Source organism: Marmota flaviventris, chromosome 1 (genome assembly GCF_047511675.1).
Source record: "Marmota flaviventris isolate mMarFla1 chromosome 1, mMarFla1.hap1, whole genome shotgun sequence".
NCBI classification, from domain to species: domain Eukaryota; kingdom Metazoa; phylum Chordata; class Mammalia; order Rodentia; family Sciuridae; genus Marmota; species Marmota flaviventris.
Genome location: NC_092498.1, coordinates 204,579,974 through 204,599,761, shown reverse-complemented (window position 1 = coordinate 204,599,761; position 19,788 = coordinate 204,579,974). Strand labels below are relative to the sequence as shown.

The 19,788-nt window shown below is 48.8% G+C and overlaps 1 protein-coding gene across 12 annotated transcripts in view; it reads left to right on the top strand.

The window, feature by feature from the left end:
• Positions 1-18,409, top strand: part of Gatad2a (GATA zinc finger domain containing 2A) — a 110,855-nt gene extending 92,446 nt beyond the window's left edge. For 11 of the 12 annotated variants that reach the window (XM_027932131.2, XM_027932128.2, XM_071600732.1 and 8 more), the window contains 10 exons: positions 4,589-4,721; positions 4,832-4,963; positions 6,181-6,270; positions 6,943-7,074; positions 7,237-7,404; positions 9,084-9,363; positions 11,797-12,107; positions 12,706-12,780; positions 13,061-13,256; positions 16,417-18,409. In XM_027932131.2, coding sequence (XP_027787932.1) covers positions 4,589-4,721; positions 4,832-4,963; positions 6,181-6,270; positions 6,943-7,074; positions 7,237-7,404; positions 9,084-9,363; positions 11,797-12,107; positions 12,706-12,780; positions 13,061-13,256; positions 16,417-16,547 — 1,648 coding nt within the window. In that variant the 3' untranslated portion in view covers positions 16,548-18,409. The remainder of the gene's footprint in view (positions 1-4,588; positions 4,722-4,831; positions 4,964-6,180; positions 6,271-6,942; positions 7,075-7,236; positions 7,405-9,083; positions 9,364-11,796; positions 12,108-12,705; positions 12,781-13,060; positions 13,257-16,416) is intronic. The other variant, XM_071600747.1, reaches the window with a different exon arrangement.
• Positions 18,410-19,788: the final 1,379 nt, after the last annotated feature.

Here is a 19,788-nt window from a genome sequence, read left to right as displayed (position 1 = left end):
ATGACTACAAGCAGATAGCTCCTTCTAGGTGGGAATGGGCATGGCCACAGGAGATTTCTCTATCCTCTGCACTGGTAAAAGGGCTCCTGGGTAAGCATTTGCCCTCAGAGTGAACAGCCCTATTACTATTGCCTCTTTTGCGGTGGTACTGGTGATTTAATCCAGGGGAGCTATATTGCTGAGCTATGTTCCCAGCCCTTATTTTTTATTTTGAGAAGGGTGTCACTGAGTTGAACAGTGTGGGACATAGGTTCTGGATTTGGTGGATAGGAACTTGGGGTACATGGGTGCTAGGATGAATCAATGTGGCCCTGAGAGATGGTGTGAGCAGTTCTGCTTGTGTGGTGGAACGATTAGAGGAATCCAAGGCAAGCATTTACAGAAGTGTACAACCTGAACCAGCCGTGGTGATGTGTGCCTGTAGTTCTCACTACTCTGGAGACAGGAGGATCACTTGAGGTCATCCTGGGCAACATAGTGAGATTCTGTCACCACCACCCCCTCCAAAAAAAAAAAAAATGCAGACTTTGATCAACCAGGCCCCAGATCACAAGGTTCTATGTTTCCATAAGCTCTGGAGAAGCCATACTTACCTGCTTCATAAACCAAGGCTGTTTGTCAAAGTTTTCTTCTTTGACTTACTGTTGTTGGAGTAAGATGTGTCTAGAGTAGATCTTACTGTGTTTATATGTCTTTGACCATTATTTCTTAGTTTTTCTGTCTTGCCCAAACCATGACCACTACCTTGGCTTGACAGCCCTACTAGAGTTTTCTTCCCACCACCTAGGGCAGCTCCTGAATCTTAGCCAGACTTTCAAAAGCAAATCCAAGCAAGTGAGTGAATATGAATGAGTGGTGAATGAGTGAATAAATGAATATGTGAGGGATGAAGTATGCTTTCCCTGGACATCTTGTAGTTAGTTCTGTTCAGAGGAGACCCATGAAGTCCAAGCTCCCAGTAGCGGCTCTCTCTGTTTCCTCCACAAAACTCCTTCCCTGGCATAGGCCAAGGAGATGCTAAATATTAACCACATGCTGGCTTCTGGTTGGTGATCAGACAAGAGCAATAGATAGCCTTGTGCAGGTGGGGTAGGATTGTGATTGGAATGTGAAGTTTATAATCCCAGCCTCCCCTCCAGGAAACTCTGCTAAAGTTCCTGGTAGGTAACAAAATTGCTGGCTTGTGGTAAGACATTTATACCTATAACAGCCTGGCCTGTTTGCAAAGATTTTTGTAGGTCATGTAAAATCTCTTTTGATCACTGTATTTTACATAAACATTCTCAAGATGGGCAGGCAGGATGGGCTTATTGGATTTGCCCTGAAATATCTTCCAAATAAAGTTGATGCCTGAGAGAACTGCCATGGATAAAAGCAGTATAGTGGACCACATGGGCATCAGCCCTCCTCTCAGCACATTGGGCTAGATTTCCTCAGCTTTTATTCTCCTGACCTTAAGTGGTTTTTATAATTAAAAACAACATAAATAAATAAACAAATAAATAAATAAACCCCGAAAAACTCTGAAATAATGCCTGCAATTATTTTGAACCACCACTTTTTTTTTTTTTTTTTTAATTAAGAACTCTCCCAAAAGGTACTCAGCATCTTGAAGCCCTTTCTTTAAAAATTTGAGCTTAGGAAAGTTTTTCATTTTGGAAAGTAGAGGGGCAAGTGGCCCACTCTGCTTGCAGATGATAACATGGTGCTCAGGACACATTCAGAGTTCCCTGGGGGATGGTGTGACAGGAAATGCCTGCGGCCCTGGGGTGAGCCTGGCGCCTCCATTTTCTGACAGCACCTGAACCCTTACCTCCCGTCTCAAAATGAAGGCTGTGTGTCACAAACCGGTTGGAACCGCCCGTTGCCATGGTTTTTCACGTTGGAAGGCACTGTTAAAGGGTCATGTGACCAAGGAGGGAAATGCCTTTGTCACATGACTTTTTGGTGGCCCGATTAGCATACAGGAAGTTCACTCCCTGCTGGCTGCTGGGATGCAGAGTGATCATTGATGGGTGGTGACATCATCTCTTGGATGAGTTATTGATTAGTCTCAAGCCAAGATGGGGACTGGGAGCACTAAGGTCAGGGTGGTCCTCTCAGGAAGCTTCAGCTGCTTAGTGGCCTCTGTCCCTAGCCCTGCCCTCTTTCCTCATGCAAATTCAAGTTTTAATAGAGATATCATCTTTGAAAGAAGCACATACCCCTCTCTCTATAAGATAATGAAAAGTGATAAACCCCTAGAGATCAGCTGTTTTCAGCCTGTGTGTTTCCAGGAAGTGTGTCTGTCTTCTGTAACTATACAAGATGCCACCTAGACTGCTCCTCAGTTCACCTGGGAGCCCATCTGAACAGAGACCAGAAGTTGTAGCTCTCTGCTGGTCCATTCACCTTGGATGCGTTCACCTGTGTGCACATCCAGAGAGCATGGAATTGGAGCCATCAAGTCACCTTGAAAGTTGATCATGGGTGGTGTCAGTGAGAAGAGATAGCACAGATCTGGAGGTGGTTTGGATGAGACTTTAATAAATATCCTGGGTCATTTATAAACTACCCATTTCTAGACATCTGAATGTCTAGATGAGAACCCCATGCTCAGAGCCTGTATACTGAATCGGCCAACTTATAGTCCACTCCTCTTATTTCTGTGGCAGTCCAGTCAGCAACCATGCAAGTTGTCAGATCAGGGATAGGACTAGTGTTCAGGTACAGCTGTCACAGAGCTCTGACTTGTGAAACAAGGAGAGCCAGAAAAGAGCAATGAAGGCAGCTCCAAAGTAGACATTTGGTGAATCTAGGGAATTGGTGGTAAAGCCTGATCCTTTGGTACTCTGTGCATATCCTTCCTGAAGATGCAGCTTCCTCAGGAATGGTGGGAAGTGTTCTTTGTGCTCTTAAAGTAGCGTGAAGCTCTGCATCCTAGTGACGGTCTCCTTACCCCGCTGAGGTCTAGTGGAAAAAGCAGGGACAACTTTGAGCTGTGACTTCCAGTTAACTTTATCCAAGTTTATTCCCTGGGTCACAGTGCCACCTAGTGTACATGTTTGTGTTTTCAGCAGCTTTTCTTGACTACAAAACCAAGAATTTGATTCCTTCAACCCAAATACTAAGCATCTACAGGAGAAAATTGGCAGTGTGTCAGTCATTAGCAAATGTAGCTGCTTGATTTGGGAGCAAAGTGTTGTTTCTGGGAGTGGCTCCCCTCTCCCCCATGTGCCATATCAGTGACACCAAAGCATATACTCAGCCCTATGGCTTTAATAGCATCAAATGTGAATGAACATCCTAAATAATCCTTCACAGAAAAGGGAAAATCCCAGACACTGATATGGTCCCACATGGGTTAAACGGTATATTGTGCAATGGGGTTCTTAGTTCTGAGCCTGGCTCAAAGTTAGCATAGAATGGATACTCACTGTTGTTGGATTCTGATATGTAACAGCATTTGTTCACAGTCATATACTTAGATATTTGTGACTGTATCCTGACAAAATAAGAAAGCTATGGGGGCTTCCATGTCACCCCCTGACACTGCCCAGCTTGTAGGGAGATGCCATGAGTCATCAATGAGAAGAGGGGGAACAGAACCAAGGTCAAGTTCACAAGTAAAAGTAAGCTCCCAAAATGGACCATTGCAAGGAGAAAAGCACTTTCATTAGAAAGCAAAGGGGTTGTTGACAAAAGTGATCATAGCATTTTATAATGCAGTTTGAACTGGGACTTGTGGGGTGGTCAGGGTTGAGTTCATAGGGTGACAGGATATCACAGGCAGGGTGGCCCTGTCATCTGCAGGACAGTCTATACAGTATTAGAGCATGGGGGAGGTCATAAATAAACTAGTTTGTGAATACATCAGGTGGGGTGGAGAGTATCTGGATCTTTGGGAGGTATTCTTGTTGGTCTCATAACCTGTGGCCATTGCTGCCACTTGCCATATATGCCCTAGAAAGGACTGTCTGCCAGGCAGCCTCAGGATGCCTTGTGAAGTGGAAAGAGCTTCTGTTTTCTAGAAGCAGATGGACTGTTAGGTATGAGGTCATTAGTATGTCTGAAAGAGAAGTTGAGCAGAGAAGAAAAAATGGTTCATGAAGAGCTGAGCTTCCTCCCCATCAGGTAGTTTTCAGTTAGACAGGTGGCAGCCTCTGGGTTTCGAGGCATAGGCATCCCATCACACCTAGTACTCAGGAGCCTAACCGAGACTGAGCTGGGGCCCTCGGACCTGAAGCCAAATGTTTTATCCAAAACCAGGCCACCTGGTAAAGGAAAGAGCCACAGCATTTTCCAAAATGTCCATGTTAGACTTGGGAGCACATACACCCTCAGCCCAGGGGACTTGGAGGCAGGGGTTAAGGGGCCTAGCTATGAATTGGCAGATTTGGGTGCCCTGTGATACATGGAGAGAGGATGGCCTGGGTGCCTTGGCGCCAGATGGGCCTTAGGGTACACTGAAGGAAAGAGCTGACCATGTGGCAGAGACAGGAGCAGGGAGGTCTGGCCAAATTGACATGCTTTTCACTTTTTTACTTTCTTGCTGTGTGTGTGTGTCTTGTTTGCTGCTCTGTTAATCACCCTTTGTCTCTGCTCCCAGTGACATGAAGTCTGAAAGGAGACCACCCTCCCCTGATGTGATTGTGCTCTCTGACAATGAGCAACCTTCAAGCCCAAGGGTGAATGGACTGACCAAGATGGCCTTGAAGGAGACCAGCACTGAGGCTCTCCTGGTGAGTTTGGTGGTGGGAGGGCCTCCTCTGTTCACACTACCACTGCAGCCCCAGCTACACTCATCCCTGCTGAGGACCCTCTCTTAACCCTCATTCTCATATCCTTTCAGAAAAGTAGTCCTGAAGAACGAGAAAGAATGATCAAGCAGCTAAAAGAAGAGCTAAGATTAGAAGAAGCAAAGCTTGTATTGTTGAAAAAGTTGCGGCAGAGTCAAATACAAAAAGAAGCCACCACCCAGAAGGTATGTGCTTCTGGGACTCTGGGAGCTGTTTTCAGAACCAGGGGCCATCAGCCACTATCTTACCTTGACAACCCCTCCTCAGAGTGCTGTAGACTGAAAAGGCTGGTCAGAGAGTTAGGTTTCCTCCCAGAAATGTAGGGCAGGTCCAAACAGACATTTGCAAACTCAAGTGTGCATTTTGAATTTAGCTAGAAAGATGTCCAAGTAAGAAGATATCAAAATAATTTCATCTGATTATGTAAAACTCACTTCTCTTAGACTGAACATGTCTAGGAAATGATTGTCTGTGTGCTGCTAGAAGCACAGTTCTGAGTCTAGAGGTCTATCCTGAGCTCATTTCCAAAAAAGCCTGCTACTTCTGTCACTTTTGTGAAGTTTAACATGTAGAGCAAGTTGAACTTATTTTGTTGGATTTTTCTAATGCCCTGTTCTAGGAAGGTTCCTAGTTGCAGATACACTTGCCTTGTGCACTTTAATTTCTGTTTCAGTAAACCAGTAAATCAATGCACCTAGGACAATGAGAGCTGACAGCTGGTTGAGAAAAGACAGGAGACACACCTGCTGGTCTGACTTGGAAGTTTGTCATACCCCCTTCCACTTTTAGCAAGTGGGTGGGCACACTGTACTATGAACTTTTTTCCTTTATCAATTGCTAAAGACTCAGTCAAGCAAATCAAGTCTGTTGCTCTCCCTTCTCTAGGGGAATATGTAGTTTTAGACAACATTCAGATGGTCCGCTGGTGTGGCTTAGTGGTTGCGTGTGTGCCTAGCATATGTGAAGCCCTGGGTTCCATCCCCAGCACCCACCCCATCACTCCAAAAAATGGGATTAATCAAGTAAAAAGTGTTCATGCCCAGCATTTTCTCACTAAGGTTGGGATTAAACTGTCTAGGCCCAGGGCTCTTTATCTCAGCTGCTACGTCCATCCCGTGTAGCCCAGAGCCGGTGCCTGGACCCCATGTGGGAGTAGTCAGGAAACAACCAGGAAGTATGCTGAGAGGTTACTGCAGAATCTCTCCTTGGCTCATATAGAATGGGCCAACTCTTGGTACAGACAGGGCCACTTTCAGGTTGAAAGCCTGGTGTGCTTGGAGAAGAGGAAGGAAATCAATCCTCTCCTCTCAGTCTTAACAGCATGTTGGTGACTCTGTAGTGAGAGAAAGGGGCTGATGTTATCCCTGTTTCCTACCTCTAATCTCCTCTCTTTCTCTTGCAGCCCACTGGCTCCACTGGGAGCACTGTGACTACCCCTCCCCCACTCGTGCGAGGCACCCAGAACCTTCCTGTTGGCAAGACATCACTTCAGGTCAGTGTCCCCCTTGTGTCTTGACTATGCCCTTCGTGCAGTACTGCTGTCCTAGTCTGGAACAGGCCCATCAGGCTCCTGAGAAGCTCTGATCCCGGGTCCTACAGAAGCACAGGCTGCCTGTTCCTTCTGAAAAGGCTGGAGTGAGACCTTCAGCCAATAGCCCAGGGCGAAAGGGGGGAAAAAAAGCATACATATGTTCCCCGAACCAGGCTACTATTGATGTCACAGACAAAACCACAGTCAACAGTGGGAGGGCCCCCAAGTGACCATCTTAAGCAAGACTGGAACAAGAACCAAGTTCTCCCAAGGGTGGCCTGCAACCCTGCACAGCCTGAACTAACTACAGACACAGGGCTAAAAGGGCTTTTTCTGCCCTCTCTCAAACAGGTGGTGCTCACCCCATCTAATGTGCTCTCTGTTGGGGGCACATGTGAGGCCAGTTTCTTGTGGCAGTGTGTTACTACATTGTTCTAACTCATTCCTGTGTGAGCCCAGGTTTCCATGGCTCTTGTGGGAGTATGCATTTAACATAAATATGTGTTTTAGCTCATTTTTCGTGTTTTCATTGTTCTGCATTTAAAAAAAAATTACATTCTTTTACAAAAGCAATAAATCCGTTTTCTAAAAGATAAAAGGCCACATAAATGTGGACATTGGTGTCATTGACAGACCTCTTCAACTCGAATGCCTGGCAGTGTCATCCCGCCACCCCTGGTCCGTGGCGGTCAGCAAGTGTCTTCTAAGCTGGGACCGCAGGCAAGCTCACAGGTCGTCATGCCCCCACTCGTCAGGGGGGCCCAGGTGAGCAGGGCCACAAAGTCTGGGAGCTTGGCAGCCCCAGCAACTGACCACCACCTCCAGAGGAAGACTCTTTCTGGTCTTAAGGCTGGGGCTGTGGTGCCCACTTCTTCCTTGTGCCTCCCTCTATTGTTGTCTTAGTTTTTGTCCTCCCTAACCCAACAGCAAATCCACAACATCCGACAACATTCCACCACGGGGCCACCGCCTCTCCTTCTGGCCCCCCGGGCCTCCGTGCCCAGTGTGCAAATTCAGGGACAGAGAATCATCCAGCAGGGACTCATCCGTGTCGCCAACGTCCCCAACACCAGTCTGCTTGTCAACCTCCCACAGGTGAGGGTCTGTTCCAAGGCTGGAAGGGGTGTGTGTATTCTCCCAAGGGCCCCCAGTTGGTCCTAGGGTACCAATATGTCTCCCAGGGTTGTGGAATATGGCCTGTGTGCTCCCTCTGAGAAGGGTGGTATGTTAAACATTCCCACAAGGTTCCAGCCCGAGTTTCTCAGGCCATAGGGGGGGTATGAAGCTTATGGGCAGATTTGCCATCTAGCAAAGGTGGATTGCTGCTGAGAAGGCAAGGATGGGACCAGTGAAAATCAGGCTAAAATGAGTGGGGTCTGCTGTCCTGATTCATGTTCTGGTAACACATGGGAGACACTAGGATTTGAGGGTTAAGTGAGATGGGAGATGGATCTAGAGACAGCCTGGGGGGCACCAGAGCCCTCAAGGGCCCTCTGCCCAAGGCGCAATCGAGCTGACTTGTGTCCTCAGGCACGGGTATGAGGAGAGCATGTCTGCAGATGTTCTCAAAGCACCAATGCTTCTATTCTTAGCCACTCGTCCTTTCACCTCTGTACAGAGCCTCTGAGATGGGGAGGATATGTCCCCACCCACTGGGTAGCAGGATGGGAAGGGAAGGACCCGGAGGCGGGCAGGCTAGAAGCAAGAGCCTTGCCTGACGTACAAAATTACTGGGTCTGTAGGGGCTTTTGCTGACAAGCGTGTTCATCCTTTCTTCCTTTCTTCCTTCTTTGACGAGGTTCCTTTTTGCCGGCCTTCCTTAGACAAGAGCAAGGCTGCAGTTTGGGGCAGTGGACCTGCCTTTGTTAAGGTTGAGTTCAAGCGCAGAGATGATGACCAGTCCTATTTCTACTCAGGGGTCTCCTGGGCACAGCAAAAGACTTACCTAGGCAAGCCATTTAACCTACCCATAACCTTTTATCCTGTCTCTGCTGTCCTCAGTGCACTGTGAGGTTGGGCAGAGGCAGCCCCATTGTTGGAGTCTGCTGCCAGCTGGACTGGAGGAGGGGGTCTGGCTAAGGGCACTGGTATAATTAACTCTGGGTTTTGGGGTGAGCAATTGTGGGGCAGGTGGAGACCACGAAGGGGTAACCACTGTGATCCAGATGAGGACAATAACCTAGTACAGGAGCAGTGAGGATGGGGGAAAGGGGGGAGGGTGAAGGGATAGGGTGGGCCCTGGAGCTGCTTTCCCTTATAACACCAATAAGGATTCAGAACTGACTAGAGCATTAGCACCCCAGATAAGTACCAGCGTATGTTCATGGGATAAGCAGTCCCTATCATACCTCCTCTGAGACCTGTCTTGGTTGTGGTGGTCTCGTGGGTGTCCTTATTAGGTAAAGTATCAGTTTTAATTGTGTGCAGTGTATTGGATGTCCACTAAGCCTTCACGAGCATGTTTAGACTATCACTTGCCTCCTAGGGCTGTTCATTTCAGGCACCTTAACCTATGGTTCATTGACTTCCATGAACCTGCTAAGACAGATTTACTGAGGTTTTTTGATTTGGGATGTGGGTGCTGGCGGTGGAATTAAGAGCCTTGGACATGCTAGGCAAGTGCTCTGCCTCTAAGCCACACCCCCCAGTCCTCAGATTTACTTTTTTTAAGGGCTCATCAGTCAAGTGCAACTGATGGGATGTTGGTACTGCAGGGGGTCTGGGGAAGCCTGCCTCTAGTTGGGCACACTGACCTGGTTGTTGTCTTCCCAAAGCCCACCCCAGCATCACTGAAGGGGACAACAGCTGCCTCCGCTCAGGCCAACTCCACCCCTACCAGTGTGGCTTCTGTGGTTACTTCTGGTGAGTCTCCAGCCAGCCGGCAGGCGGCCGCCAAGCTTGCACTACGCAAACAACTAGAGAAGACACTGCTGGAGATCCCCCCACCCAAACCCCCAGCCCCAGAGATGAATTTCCTACCCAGTGCTGCCAACAATGAGTTCATCTACCTTGTTGGCCTGGAGGAGGTGGTGCAGAACCTACTGGAGACACAAGGTAAGCAGCCATGGCTGGTTTCAGCTTGCTGCTGAAGGCACTGGAGCCTCTACCATGTGACACCATTTATTGTCAGCTCTGCTATGGAAGAGAACACTGTTCTCCTGTTGGGACCTCTGAGAACTGGGTCTTGGGAGGCCCTGGTCCAGGGAACCACCATCAGTGGCCCTGGGACAGATGGGGCAGGGGTGAAGGGTAGGCATCTGTGGGAGGCTGGCAGGCTTAAGCAGGACCCTTGGGCAAGCATGGGCTTGAGTTCTTTCGGTCCCTAAGCAGGAGGAGGGACACGACTGCCTGGACCAGGCTCGCTTCATTACCCTTTTTGGGGACAGTGTGAAAAGGATGCCTGCAGGGTTGTTATCAGAAACGGCCTTGGAGACTTCTGGAAGGAGGTGGGTCACAAAGTTGGCCTTCTGGGAACCTGTTTCTTCAGACAGACTGAAGTTTATGTCCTGAGATGGAGTTGGTGGTGAGGTCAAAGGGCAGTGAGCCTCAGTTCTTTCCCCAAGTGATCACATCATATGCTTTGAGTAGAGGAGGAGGCATAACTGGGTCAGGGCCCAGAAGTCTCAGATGCTTTACCACTGGTTTCTCAGCTCAGGCCAGTACTGGCCCCACTCAGCAGACTTGAGGCAATAGTAGTATAGGGAATATACAGAGGAGAAGCACCTTTTCCCTGCCAACCACTTGGCGTGCAGAGATAAAAAAAGGATGTGTGGGCAACAGAACTGTGGTCCTCCAATGCCCACCACTTTGTTGGGGCATGAGGAGGGTGCATTCTCACTCCCCAGGCTCCTGAAGAATAATTGTGCCCAGGGTCTCTGAGCCCACTGACAACCCCAGAATAGTGCAGTCATCTGGGAATTTGCTTCATAGGAGACTGGACCAGGCCCCCTGGGGCTAGGCAACATCCTTTTTAAGATGGTCTTGTTTGTTACCAGAGAGACTGAGGGGATGCACTGTCAGGGAATTGAGGGCTCTGGCACAATCTGGCTTGTGTTTGGGGCCCTTTGCAACAAAGAAGTGTTGGCAAAAACACTGCTGCTGAGGGGGCACGGAGAAGGCCTTGTGCTCTATAACAAAAAGGCTGCTAGGGTACCAGGGTGGGCCGTAGGCCCCTTAGGACTATGGTACCTGCCTACTCTGCAACTGCCTATGCAAGTGGCTCTTCTGTCATGAGGGGCCAGTCTCCCTCTATCATTGCCCAAAATAGGACCTAACTCTTGGGTTCTTCCTGAAAGCATCCCATGACACCTCTCAGAGCCCCCAGGCCTGGCAGCTCAGTACAGCTTTGCCTGGTGTCTCACCTGGTACTGGTCACACTGTCCGCAGCTGTCTGGGAAACAAGTGTCACATTCTCCTCTGGGATTGGATGTGTGCAAGATGTGCTGTTATTGTCAGTCCCTGTGAAATGCAGTCATGGGCTAGAACAGGGGCCCTGAGGCAGACCCTGGGCACAGGCAGCTTGGACAAGTGACATCCCATCTGCTCTGTTAGACAAGGGACCTCCCCAGAGATGGGCCCCACAATATGTCTCAGTGCTCAGGGCTATGGAAGGCCAGGCCAAGCAGGAAAGGGAAGCCTGAGGGTTTCTTAGCATCAGTCCCCAGCTGTCCCCTGGTCTTGTGCTGTGGCCTGTAGTGACCAAGTAATATTTAAGCCCCAAGAGCTGAACACCATGAAGGTAGGAACAAAAAGCAAATGAGAATACTTACCCTGCACCTGAGCAGATGCCAGTGACTCTCCTTATGGCCAGCCAAAGAGACATTGTTCCTATCTCCAGATGAAAGGGACCAAGGACCCAGAACATCTGCCACCTGCTGCTCTCTTTGAGTACTTTATTCTCATGGCCAAACAGTGCAGCCCAGGCTCTAAGGCCTATCTTGGGGTTCAAGTCCTGGCTCTGCCACTAATCTACATTGTGATCTGGAGATCACTTGGGTCCTCTCTTGGCCTCAGCTTCCTTCCTGGGATAAGTCCCCTCCCCTTTAATGCACAGCCTTTAATACCCACAAGGCACTGTCGTTCTGTTAACATGTCTGTTAAGTTGGAATGCCCACCATGTCAAGTTGAAACCTCGCATGGTTATCAACTCCTCTTCTGAGATCTCCTGTTTGCATTGTGGGTTGAACAGGAGGATAGGGAAACCAGACCAGCATTGCTGATGTCTTTGAAGTGTTGATACCAAGGATATTCAACCCACAGTTTTCCACAACTTTTGGCCACTTTGTGCCTGCACAAAGTTGGTGTGCAATGAACAGACTATATATATTCCCTGAAGCTTGGGTGTCCTATCCTGTTGGGAAGCATGGCCCTGTCTGCTGCTCTTGTTCTGCTTGGGGTCCCATGTCCAGTCCTGGCAGAAGGTGGTAGGGCCCCCAAATTCTAGCAGCCTGTCCCTTTGATACAAGTTGCCCACCTGTCTCCTTGCAGCAGGCAGGATGTCGGCTGCTGCAGCTGCCGCTGTGCTATCCCGGGAGCCCTACATGTGTGCACAGTGCAAGACAGACTTCACATGCCGGTGGCGGGAGGAGAAGGGCGGGGCCATCATGTGCGAGAACTGCATGACATCCAACCAGAAGAAGGCACTCAAGGTGGAGCATACTAGCCGCCTGAAGGCTGCCTTTGTGAAGGCACTGCAACAGGAGCAAGAGATTGAACAGCGCCTCCTGCAGCAGGGCACAGCCCCCACAACCACCACCAAGGCTGAGCCCACTGCTGCCCCCCACTTGGCCCTGAAGCAGGTGAGAACCGGCTGCCCCAGGAGGGGACTGCTCCCTTAGCAGCGAGCTGTCCCTAGAAGGCAGGATGTTCTGATGTTCTGTCCCACTCAGCGCTCATCCGCCTGATTGTTAACTGCGCGTCTAAATTGCACTTAATGGTGGTGTTTGGCGGTGAAAACACTAATTTGCAGTTTCTTTAGATTTTGTATCTTTGACTTGCAGTGTGCTGGCTGACAAGTACTTCTTGTCTGAAAAGACTATTCTGAAAGCCACATTGAGATACCAAAGGGGCGTTTAGCAGAAATATTCTTGCTAAATTAAGGAGAGAAGCAAGTTTGAAATTAAGTTTTTTGTTTTTATTGTTTTAATGCTTCTCCTTCCCATCCTCTGTAGACCTGAAGCTGCCTTTTGGCAATTTTGGTTTCCTCGGAAGTCATCTGTAAATCACTAAACAGGTTTTCTGAAGAACCTCATATGGCATCTAAAGCTGGCAGGCGATCGTGCTGCCATCAGGGGATGGGCCTGTCCTGTGGGGCACACCTTCAGTCACCCTAGGTCACCCTGGGCCAGCTAGTGGAGCAGACCTTGCTGATCTCAGTTTCAACCCCTATTTGTGTAGGTCATAAAACCCCGGCGTAAGTTGGCGTTCCGCTCAGGAGAGGCCCGAGACTGGAGTAACGGGGCTGTGCTACAGGTCAGAACCACTGCACCGGGAGCCTCATGCCCCCAACCGCAGATGCGACCACGTCAGTCACCGACTGTCAGGCTGCCTGCGTCTGTCTTTCTGTTTTTCTCTCTCTCTCTCCCTGTTTTTCCTTCCCCCTGGTGTAACTTACCTGGTCTCCTGATTTTGGACTTTAGGGACCCTGTGTGGGTGGGCAGAGGTCAGCCAGAACAAGGAGAGGCTGCGTTGAGCATCTTGCCTGTAGCTGCCCCTTCCCCTCATGATCCATTGTCCCCTCTCTCCTTTGCAGGCCTCTAGCCAGCTGTCCCGAGGCTCAGCCACAACGCCCCGTGGTGTACTGCACACATTCAGCCAGTCGCCCAAACTGCAGAACACAGCCTCAGCCACAGCCCTGGTCAGCAGGACTGGCAGACATTCCGAGAGAGCTGCAGGTGCTGCCAAGGGCAGTGCCACCTCCAACTGGAAGAAAACGCCCCTGAGCACAGGTGGGTGGCCTCTGCAGCTCCATGCTCAGACCTTGCTGCTGTCTGGTCTACCCCTCCTTATTTATTCTTTTTGACACAGGATCTTGCCATTTCCTTGGTCTGAAAATCATAAGCTCAAATGATTCTCATACCTTAGCCACTCCATCATCATCATCATCATCATCATTATTTATTTATTTTTGGTGCTAGGGATTGAGCCCAGTGGTGCTTAACCACTGAGCCACATCCCCAGTCCTTTTTTTTTTTTATTTTAAGATAGGTTATCACTAAGTTACTTAGATTCTTGCAGAATTTCTGAGGCTGGCTTCGAATGTCCTCCTGCCTCAGCCTTTCGAGCTGCTGGGATTACAGGCATGTGCCCCTATCCCCAGCCTTCCTCATTCTTAACAAGGATGCTCACACACCCGATGATCAGAAGTGGCACAAAAGGCCCCATGCTGCAGACCTGCTTCCTAAGAAGAGCCACCTCTGAATTTGGCTTTATCTCTTCCAGACTGAGTAGTGTGTCCTGAATAAGTGACAGCCCCAAGTAGATTCTGATCACTCTGGCAGTTTGTACTCGCTGTAACCACACTCAAATGTGAGCAGACCTTGTTTGCAGGTGCTTGCCCACCCATCCACCCCCACCCCAAGCCTCTGTGCAGACTCCTCAGCGCAGACCTATCTTACCCACTCATGGCTACCTACCTTTTTCATGCCACAGTTAACATCTGTTTGTGCTGTCACTGCATTGTTCATCATATACTCACTATGTTTCTCACTCACCCAGAGCATGCCCTTTGTCCACTGCTCTGGGGGACCCTTTCTTCCCATCCTGTTTTGGACACATGAAGTGGTACAAAGTACAAAAGAACAGGAGTGCAGGGAGGAGGGAGGGCTGGGGTAAAATGAGGTGGCAGCAGAAGCCTCCTGGAGGAACAGCTGGGGGAGAGGAAGACCCTGACACAGGCACTCAGTTGACTGTGGCTCTACTGTCCCTGGTGTCATTTCCTAGCCTACTTCCCTATTTGTAACATATTCTCACTTATGTGCTAACATAAGGATTCAATATTTTGTGTGTCTGCCAAGCACAGGAAAATGAAAAGTAGGCAGGAAGGCAAGTGAAGGGGATGGGCAAGTGCTCTCAATGTAGTTGCCAAGCGTCCTCAGTTGTTCCCTGCAGCCTGTGTCTCCTTAGGAAGAAGAGGCACCATTACAAGATGTCAGAACTTGAGAAATCAGGCTGTTTCTGCAACAGAAGTTGAGAACCTCCTGTTCAAGTAGCGACCCAGGGGTTATGGATGTGCCCCTGCCAGAGCATCAATAGAGATAGTTCAGGAAAGGGAGGCCATTTATCTGGTCACAGGAACATGGGTGGCTTGGACATCACAGCACATTTGTAAATATAGACCATCCAGACATGTTTTTGCCTGGCATGTTTAACAAACAGATAAGAACTGTGGGGCTAGTCAGAAATTACTTTTGTGGAAAATTTGAAAGCGATAAAGTAAGAAGGAAAGTTGGACAGTGGCACAGGCCTATTGTCCCAGCCATTTGGAGGCTGAGACAGGAGAATTATTTGTGCCTAGGAGTTTGAGACCAGCCTCACCAACATAAAAAGACCCTATAGAAATCCATCAGGAAACTGTGAGAGGGTAGAGTACTTGCCTAACATGCGCAGGCACTGGGTTCATCCCTGGCACCCACCACAGAGAAAGGAAAAGAAATTGGTATGTGTGTTCAAGGGTAAAATTTGAAAGGAAATTTGAAGGAACAAGTAGTCCCTGCATCGGTTGGTAGGATTAGAGATCAAGTATAATGGTTTCCCAACAGCTTTGCTGGTGTTCCCAAATGCCTCAGGTTTCTGGGCTGTGGTTTGAGGGAAGCTCTTGTCAGGACCCAGGTGCCAGGTTTCTGGAATGCAGGCCTTAACTCTGCATGGGGTGTGTGTGGGGGGGGGGGTGTCCTTTGCCCTTGTTCCATAAAATGTATTAGCCTCCACTAAAAATATTCTAAGGATAAGTAGCAGAGTGTTGCTCGGAGTTCTGGTGAGTCCAGAAACTGGCATGTGCTGGATGGGAATCATGACTTTATTTTCCAGTTATAAGAGTGTTATTTGTAGAAATAGGAAAATATAGTAAGACAAGGCCATGGCAGTGGCAATAATTTCTACACCAGGAGAATAAATACCACAGGGGATTTTCCATCTCTCTTCTGCCCTCTTGGGTCACATGCGTAGTGTTCTCTTGTGTTTGCCAGCCAGAACCCCTCTAATGTGTAAATGAGTTTACTGTAAGTCTCATTAAAAATTTGTGTAGTGGCACACACCTGTAATTCCAATGACTCGGGAGGCTGAGGCAAGAGAATCAAATTCAAAGCCAGACTCGGCAATGTATTGAGACCTTTCTCAAAATCAAAAGGGCTGGGGATGTGTCTCAGTGGTTAAGCACCTATGGGTTCAATCCTTGGTACCAAAAAACAAATCTTAGCTGAAGCCAGGTCAGTTATGCATGCCTATAATCTCAGTTATTTAGGAGGCCGAGGCAGGAGGATGGCAAGTTCCAAGACAGTCTGAGCAACTTAGTAAGACCCTTTCTCAAAAAGGGATAGAGGTGTGGTTCAATGGTAGAGTGCCCCTGGGTTCATTTCCCAAAACTAGGGAGAAGATTATTCTTAACCCAGCAGTGGAGCATGCAGTAATTCCAGTTCTTGGGGGCTAAGGTGGGACAATCACTTGAGGCCAGCCTAGGTAAACATACTAAGACCTTATCCCCCAAAAAATTGAAGGTCAGGTTTTTTTAATGGCCAAATAGTATTTCATCAGACTTCATGCATTGCATTGGAGGTCGAGTCCCTTGATGGCAAGTTTCACTGTTCTACCTAGCACTGTGGTAAGCACCTTGGTCCATGTAGCACCTGATAACTGACTAATCATCATCTAACTCTACAGAGCCAAGGAATGTTTTCAGGGTGATCTAATTGTTTTCTTGCATTCTCTTTACCACAAGGCCTGGGATTTGGGATGATGACAGTGCTGTAGGGCTGGTAGGTTTGTGATCTTGTTTGTGTGATGGTCAGGGTCTAGGCTACAGCCTGTGCTCTCCTCCACTGTGGATAGGATTCTCCCAGGAGCCTCTGCTGACTGGGGGCCATCTCGACCTGTCACTGTGTTCTGTTGCAGGCGGGACCCTGACATTTGTCAGTCCAAGCTTGGCAGTTCATAAGACGTCCTCTGCTGTGGACCGCCAGCGAGAATACCTCCTCGACATGATCCCACCACGCTCCATCCCCCAGTCAGCCACGTGGAAATAGTGTGAGCCAGGCCCAGTGGAGGACAGGCTCCCTCCTCCCTCCCACCTGGCCCTTGGTCTAAAAGGACACACCACACTGCCCTCTGCGAGCAAGTGATGGCCATGCTGCTACTGAAGCAAGACCTCAGTCCTTGGTTGCAGAGCCTCATCGCAGCTGGGGAGAGGGGTGCTGCTTCATGGTGGGCAAGGATCATAACTGAGGGACCTTTCCGTGGGCTTTCTTCCTTTCTCTCTTTGCCTTTAGTTTGCCCGACACCAGCAGAAAAGTGGACCTCGGGGGGGGGGGCTGGCTGTGCTCCTGGCCCCCTCCCTCCGCCCCCGGCAGGCACACACAGGCGGTTCATCTTGGACACTGTGACACACTCAGGCGAGGCTGGCACCCAGGGCTTCTGAAGTCGAGCGAGGCATTTCATTTTCTTTTTTGCTTTTCCCCATCTTAGGCTCCCAGTCTTCGACTGCCTCCCCCATGGCAACCTATAGGTTGAAGTTGGTATTTTTCCCCCCCTAATCACCTCATGATGATGGAGTTTAAAGTAAACCGTGCAGGTCCAGGGGTCTCTGTCGTGCACAGTGTAGTCCCACCAGGCCCATACGCTGGAAGGTGGTTCGCTGATGGTCCCGCAGCCCCCAGCAGAGATGGCTGGCCCAACCCAGATGACTGATGGACACAGGGACAGCCAACATGGCTCTTGCTTCAGCTGAAAGCCTCCATTGCTGCTCGTTCGGAGACCCCCAGACTTCCCACACGTAGCAGAAGAACAAACTGCAGCCAGAGACCCAGGGATTCCCGAAGTGGGTGCGCTGCCCTCAAATCAGGGAGGAGAGAATCAACTGGCAGCCACACCCAGGAGCCTGAGCAGGAAGTTGCGGGGGGAGGGCTGCTGTGGGGTTTTTTTGTTGTTATTGTTGTTGTGGTTTATTTTATTAAATTTTTTCCTTTTCTTTTCCTATCTTTTTGATGGACACAATCTCAAGCCACCCTGGCATGTGCACCTGTCAGTGAGCACGCACAGGTGTGTCCAGGCTGGGAGGCGCCGTCTAGGTGTGTGGCGAGCTGCTTTCCCCCAGACTTAAGGATTTCCACTTGGGTTTAGTTAGAGCCTTTCCTTCAAGCTGGGGGTTGCTGTCAGGGTCCGCTTTCAGACTTTTCTCTCTCTATTCCCCTTTAGAATCTACAGAAATGTTTTTTTTAAAGGATCAGGTCTGCTTTTAGTTTTATTTTCTTTTTATTTCTTGCCCTTCTCACTCCTTAAAAATTGGTTCTGTGAGGAAAGGTGGAAGCCGTTCTGCGTCTACCACACACTGGGCCAACCCTGGGCCCATGTGAGGGTATCCCCTGTACATGCACATCTGTGTGCCTACAAGAAAACTGGGCACCACCATTCCCCAGTTCCTCTCCAGCCCGTTTTCCTACTGATGCATTTAGGGACTTTAATTTAAAATCTTTATCTGTAGGACCGCCTTCTCCAAACACAACTGCTACAACATTCTAATAAAGGCTCATTTAACCCCCATGCTCACGTGTGAATATCATCAGTCTTTAGAAAACATTTTTTGACACATAGTATAGGAACTTAGTTTTTGGAAATTGTTCCAATTTTTTGTGCTAAACTCTGAATTTCTCACCAACTTTTTTGTTTGTTCTGAGTGCATAATTTCGCTGGGCTACAGTAGGAGAAGGGGGAGGGAAGGGTGGCTTTCATTCCAGTATCCAGGATTCAAGGGAAAGGAGGGAAATTGACTTTTTTTTTTTTTTTGGAGGGGGGAGGGTGTGTTTTTACACCAAAAAAAAAAAAGTATGCAAGCATTTCTATTCCTCGCATTTTTCTGTGTGCCTGACAAATAAATACCTGTCTTATACTACCCTGAGCTGTTAGCCCTCTCTGTTCAGTGACATGGGCCAAATCTTCCAACTCCCCAAGCAGGAGCGCCTGGGAGGCCTCTTCCTGTTGAACAAACCTCAGTTCTATGCAGTAAGCTCAGGATCAAGCAACCAAGCCGAGTCCTCCCTGTGCTGGGTGGGTGGTCCTTCAAGGGTTTAGGCACCCAGCTTGGGTTGACCAGGTCTGAAGAGAGGGCCCAGTCCCACCCAACCATACCATATCTTGAGCTATCCAAGCCTTGCTGGACTTTTCCTCTGGGACTTAGGGCTATTAACTAGGACAGTCTGTAGTTCAGTACAGACCATGACTCCAGGGTGCCATAGGCAGAGGACAGGGTGGTAGGGACCCTGGCTCCTCCAGCACCCTTCCCTCCATCCCGTGACCCAGGAGCATTCCCAGGGATGACATACTGTGACATGAACATAACTTTTTTTTTAAAGGGGACAGTGTGAGATGCCTTAATCTTTCATTTTGACTGTCTTGAAAGTTCACCTTTTTTTTTTTCTTGAGTTCCCTCTTTGTGATATAACTTGTGTGATAAAGCCCCAAGTGGGTGATTCTGTGCCGAAATTTGTTAACACCTAAAGGCATGACTGAATACCTCTCTGGGTGTGGGGTTGAGCCATACCAGGAAAGGATATTTATTAGCATTAAGGGTATTTACCAGCGGCAAAGCGCACCTCAAAACCAGCCACCATTCCCTGAAGTGCTGGCAAGTCCTGGTCTTCCCTGAGAGCCCTTGCAGGGATCTAGCTCTTGAGAGCCATGAGCCTATGGGAACCCACAGGCCCAAAGATTGATTATAACAATCTCCAGTTATCTCTAACACAAACCTCCAAGGCAACTGGAAACCTGTGGTCAACTAGGGTGGGGACATCACCTGATTTGAAGTTGGGGCAGTTTATGTTCACACATTCCCATCTGGAGCCACCCACAGCTCTAGCCATCTTGACTGTATCATAGGGACTCCAGTCTGAAATGAACTACACCTCTGGTGAACATGGGTGTCCCCTGAGGGTGGGACAGTAGCACTGAGCAGCTTTGGTTCCTAACTACCTCTCCAGGACCTCTGTGAAGCTCACCCTAGGCAGAGGGAATGAGGTAATCAGCTGCTTCCTTGTGTCTTGTTTCCACATTCACTCTCCTATTGGCTGGAGAAACACAAATTTTTCTATATAAATATTCTTATAACAGGGATATCGGAAATGAAAAGGATGGTCCATGCCACTCTGCCGTAGAGTTTTTCTTTGATGCTGAGTTATATGCTGCACATGACGTTAGCCTAAAGAATTTCAACAGCTTTTATCAAAAGGACAGCAAACATTTTTATAATCCTTAACAAAGAAAGTGTAATAGATG